Source organism: Myotis yumanensis, unplaced genomic scaffold (genome assembly GCF_028538775.1).
Source record: "Myotis yumanensis isolate MYYU_CA2020_CCGP unplaced genomic scaffold, mMyoYum1.0.hap1 SCAF_20, whole genome shotgun sequence".
NCBI lineage: Eukaryota > Metazoa > Chordata > Mammalia > Chiroptera > Vespertilionidae > Myotis > Myotis yumanensis.
The window spans coordinates 11,690,056-11,695,531 of record NW_027223771.1 but is presented as its reverse complement, the minus strand read 5'-3'; the positions used below and the strand labels follow the sequence as shown (position 1 = coordinate 11,695,531).

Sequence of the window (5,476 nt, the reverse complement as noted above, 5' to 3'; positions counted from 1 at the left end):
GAGGTCCAGAGCTCAGGTATCTTCTGTCTGCTGAACTGCCTTCATTGTTGTGGGAAGAAAAATGTCAGCAGGAAAATAAGAAGACAGTGGCTTTCATGGGATGAAGGCCTGGTATTTTCTCGGATATGAAGCGTGCAAAGAGCACATGGGTGGGGAATATGACAGACTTATAATCTTAGGAGTGAATCTGATCATGGGCTATACTGTCCCCATTATGACAGGATGTGAACTTTGAGGACGTGGCCATTGCCTTCTCTGAAGAGGAGTGGGTGATCCTGGATGATGCTCAGAGACTTCTGTACTATGATGTGATGCTGGAAGTGTTTGCCCTTGTATCATCTGTAGGTAAGACCTTCACATTCTCCCAGTGTCCTGAGGTGATGACCTCTCTTTCTTTACACCTCAGGCGTAGCTTTCTCTCTCCCACAGCCAGAACATGGCCTCTGCTAATGGCCCTCACTGTCCTGTCAAATGTGCTGTGGCTGCCAGGGATGAGCTGGATGGGGAGCCCTGAGTAAAGGACTCCAGGAACATCCCTAACACCCGTAACCTCAAAAAGTACAGGAAGTGTCAGGGAGTCAAGAGCCTAGCAGTGAGTTTAATGGGTCCCAGCTTGCACTTTCTCTTCATGGAAGGCTGACAGTGTCCACATGCATGACTTCACCTTCTGCCCTCTTTCTCTTGGTACGCGTTCTTGTGCCACATTATGGTCTTTACCTACATAAACCATGGGCTGTTTTGGTAAGGCCCCCATTCAAATGTATGTAATATTCTCTTCCCTGAATACTATAGCAAGCTGTTTAGCTCTGGCCCAGTGCAGACTACTCACTTCTTCATCAACTGTTCATCTGCATTGGTGCCTCTGCAGTAATCTGCAACGTTGACTTGTACATGTGATATGTGCATAGAAGTGCTAATTAGTCCTTGAAACCAGCTACTCCTTTATTGAATTTTCCTTGGAGTAAGACCTCAACAACTTCTTCCACAGCTCTCCCCTACCCCCCATCCCCGGTCAACAATACGTGCCGAATGCTGTTAGTTGAAGGATGGGCTGGAGATCCATATTCTCATCCATGTGGTGCTTGCCATGTTTGTGTCATATTTCTGGTGAGGCCTCCATGTTTTGTGATCTTCATTAGCGTAGAAAGTCCAAGAGCCTCTTATTAATCCTTCCTGCACATCTCTTATTTTCAGACAATTGCATGGAACCAACGTGTGATGTGTAACACACTTTTGCAATGGGACTTCCCCCTGCCACCACATTCAACATTCATTTCCTCACCATTTCTCACTTTTCAGGTTGTTGGCATAAAATGGAAGATGAGGAGGCCTCTTCTGATCAGCAAGTATGTATACAAGGCAAGTTACAGGTCAGGACCTCTAAGACAGCTCCAGTCACCCATAAGAACCATCTCTGTAAGCAGTGTTTCTCTCTGTTACAACATATTTTGCACCCGACTGGGTCACATGCAGCATACTTTGAGCAGAAAGCCTTCAGCAGCGACGCATGTGTTGGAAAATTCTGTTTCAGTGTAAACCGTCACCAGCAACAAAAGAATGAATGTGGAGAGGGGCCCTGGAAAGAAGCTATGGACGGGGCCTCTTTTGTGAGCAGGTGCAGCTTCTCCTTACCTTCGGTGCCTTCAACCAGCAGGGAGGTTGGGGAAGACTTGCAGTCCAACTCAGAGCTTCGCCAGCACCAGGCCACTCTAAACCCTGAGGAGCTACACTGTGGCAGTGAGATTTCACAGGAATTTCTCAGTGGAAAAAGTCATCACCAGTGGGATGAATGTGGAAACGCTGCCAGCCACAACCTGAAAGTTTTTCAGTGTGAGTGTGTGTGTTCTGGAGAACTGATTTATGAGTGTAACAAATGTAGGAAAGTGTTTATACAAAACTTGAACGTCATTCGACATAGAGTTCACACTGGAGAAAAGCAGTATCAGTGTAATGAATGTGGGAAGTTCTTCAGAAAAAGACCTTCACTCGTTAGACACCAGAGAGTTCACACTGGAGAGAAGACATATGTGTGCAAACATTGTGGGAAGTCTTTCAGTTACAACTCTAACCTCAAACAACACAACAGAGTTCACACAGGAGAAAAGCCGTATAAGTGCAGTGAATGTGGGATATCCTTTCGTCAGGAGACCCACCTCATGGAACACCTCAGAGTTCACACTGGACTGAAACCATATGAGTGCAGACATTGTGGGAAATCCTTCAGCTCCAAGTCTAACCTCAAACAACACAACAGAGTTCACACAGGAGAAAAGCCGTATAAGTGCAGAGAATGTGGGATGTCCTTTCATACAAGGACTCAGCTCACTAGACACCTCAGAGTTCACACCGGAGAGAAGCCGTATGAGTGTAGAGAATGTGGGATGTCTTTTCGTACAAGGGCTCAGCTCAGTGTACACCTCAGAGTTCACAGTGGGGAGAAGCCATATGAGTGCAGACATTGTGCAAAATCCTTCCGTTCCAAGTCTAACCTCAATGAACACAACAGCATTCACACAGGAGAAAGGCCATATAAGTGCAGTGAATGTGGGATGTCCTTTCGTACAAGGACTCAGCTCACTAGACACCTCAGAGTTCACACTGGAGAGAAGCCGTATGAGTGTAGAGAATGTGGGATGTCCTTTCGTACAAGGGCTCAGCTCAATGTACACCTCAGAGTTCACAGTGGGGAGAAGCCATATGAGTGTAGAGAATGTGGGAAATCTTTCCGTTATAGGTCTAACCTCAGACAACACAACAGCGTTCACACTGGAGAAAAGCCATATAAGTGCAGAGAATGTGGGATGTCCTTTCGTACAAAGGCTCAACTCACTGTACACCTCAGAGTTCACACTGGACAGAAACCATATGAGTGCAGACATTGTGGGAAATCCTTCCGTTTCAGGTCTAACCTCAGACAACACAACAGCGTTCACACAGGAGAAAAGCCATATAAGTGCAGAGAATGTGGGATGTCCTTTCGTACAAAGGCTCACCTCACTGTACACCTCAGAGTTCACACTGGAGAGAAGCCACATGAGTGTACTGAATGTGGGAAGTCTTTTAGCCGAAAAGCCTACCTTAATAAACATCTGAGAGTTCACACTGGAGAGAAGTCTTAAATGTGCAGGGAATGTTTCCTTTTATTCACTTAGAATAACAACAATGAAGGAGACTCTTTGCGACCTATTTTCCTGAATTTAAACCCCTTTTAATGGAACATACACTCTTCTAGATTCCTCATGTTTCCAGTACAGGTGAAGCTTAAACGAGGTGCATTGCACTTTGTAACATGCCCAGGTCTTCTACCCGATTGATCTGTGGCTGAAGAGATTTCCCCTCTACCACCTGGCTCACCTGAAGAGTGTGTATCAGTCCCAACCACGGCGTGCTCAGGGGAAATGTATTCTGTGTTGTCACTTGTGCTTGAGAACATTAGGAACCCTCCGCTCCTGACAGGATCTTCATTTATCTCCGAGGAGGTAATGCACCTGACCCAGGGTTCATACAGGGCACCTTCCTCAGCTAAGAAGTGCGGCCTCTGTCCGGGACATGTGGTTCTCACATTATGCTGTGATGAATTGTTTCAAATTCTGATTCACCAACCTGCAAACCGCCTTGTCCTGTTTTCTGGTTTGTGATCTTCAGTAAAGGTATTTTTTCTTTAGTACCTTTGATTTTCTTGGTTATATTCACCCCCAGGGATGAGTTTCAAGCACTATTGTGGTCTACGTTGTATAATTTACAGATATTGTGTGGATCCCAACGTTTCCTTGCTTTAGGAGGGACTGCATAGTGCCAGGAAATCACTCTTTCACCAATATTGGCTTTTAGTGCATTGCTGCCCACGGCCTTGAAATAAAGACTGCGTGACTTTGTGGTTCTTGTTTGCAGGTTTGATCCTGGCCCCTATGGAGCTTTGTAGGAGGCATCTAATTTTTCCTCCTCTCTCACATTGATGTCTCTCCCAGTCTTTTCCTTCCTCTCCCCCTTCCCTTGCACTCTGTCTGAAAATCAATGGAAAAATATCCTCAGGTGAGGGTTACCAAAAAATCCAAACATTCACCCTGGTGCCTTGAGATGGGGCCTCTGCCGGCACCACCCACCTTTGCTCACTCCTGCCTTTTCTTGGGATGTTCCCACTGCAGGTGGGCTCACTGTGCCCTTCCCAGTGTTTGGCAGAGAGGCAAGGCCCTGGGAGGGATTGGGGTTCTGTGTGTGCCTGAAATGCACTGGCCAGGGCTCTTCTGTCTCCATCCAGAGGTCTCTCCAGCCTGCTCCTCCCCACCCGCCAGGCACCTGGCCTGCTGCAAATGAACCTACTTTTGTATCTGGGAGAAGCCCCCTGATGCTATGGGCCCTGAAATCAGTTCACCTTTAAAAAATCCTGCCTCCCGCCAACCCATTCACACCCCTGAGACCCACTGGTGTTTACGTCTCTCTTTTTTTTTTCATTTTAGGGATTATTTTGCACTTTATTAAAAATACGGCACACCTCTCCCCTACCCCTTCACCCAGCCGTCCTGGAGGTAGCGTGTATTCTCCAGGATATGGTTTTGTTTATTTTCAATGGTGGGAACATTCTGTAATACAAGCATTTCCAGAAGGAGAGGATTGGTCTCAATATAATTCCACATTTGGAGGATGATTTGTGGTTGGTGTGCCCCCGGCCCTAAGTTTTGCCTGTGCATGGAAGACCTGAAATGAGGGCATAGTACCTGGATTCTGGGGAATAGTGTGCTGCTGGGGGGTGCAAAATTAACACAAACAATCCAATTAAAAAATGGACAAATGACCTAAATGGACATTTGTGCAAAGTGGACATACAGAAAGCGAAGAGATCAATCAAAAAATGCTCAGAGTCACTAATCATCTGAGAGATGCAAATAAAAATGAAAATGAGGTATCGTGTCACACCTGTCAGAATGGCTACCATCAACAAATCAAACAAAAAGTGCCGGTGAGGGAGTGAAGAAAAGGGAACCCTTGTACACTGCTGGTGGGAATCCAGACTGGTGTAGCTGCTGTGGAAAAAAGTATGGAGTTTCCTCAAAATACTAAAAATGGAACTTCCATTTGACCCAGTAATCCCACTTCTAGGAAAGTATTCCCAAAAATCAACAACACCAATCAGGAAGAATATATGCATCCCTATATTCATAGCAACATAATTTTCAACATCTAAGATTTGGAAACAGCCCAAATGCTGAGTGGATTAGAAAACTGGTACATCTACACAACAAAATACTACGCTACTATGAAAAAGAATGCTTACCATTGGCAACAGCTTGGATAGATCTGCAGAGCATTATGCTAAGTGATATAAACCAGCTGGAGAAAGATAAGGTATCACTTGATTTCACTGAAGGTGGACTCTATCTAATGAACAGCATAAACTGATGAACAAAAATAGACCCAGAGATATAGAAGCATTGAACAGACTATCAAACCTCAGAGGGAAGGCCGGGGTGGGGGGTGG

General features: G+C 45.6%; 1 protein-coding gene across 1 annotated transcript; it reads left to right on the top strand.

The window, feature by feature from the left end:
• The first annotated feature begins 301 nt into the window (after window positions 1-301).
• On the top strand, window positions 302-3,687 carry LOC138998344 (zinc finger protein 551-like). The gene is made up of 2 exons (XM_070400416.1): window positions 302-345; window positions 1,300-3,687. Exons 1-2 carry the CDS (start codon window positions 312-314, stop codon window positions 3,117-3,119), a joined length of 1,854 nt encoding a protein of 617 aa, XP_070256517.1. The 5' UTR covers window positions 302-311; the 3' UTR covers window positions 3,120-3,687.
• Window positions 3,688-5,476: the final 1,789 nt, after the last annotated feature.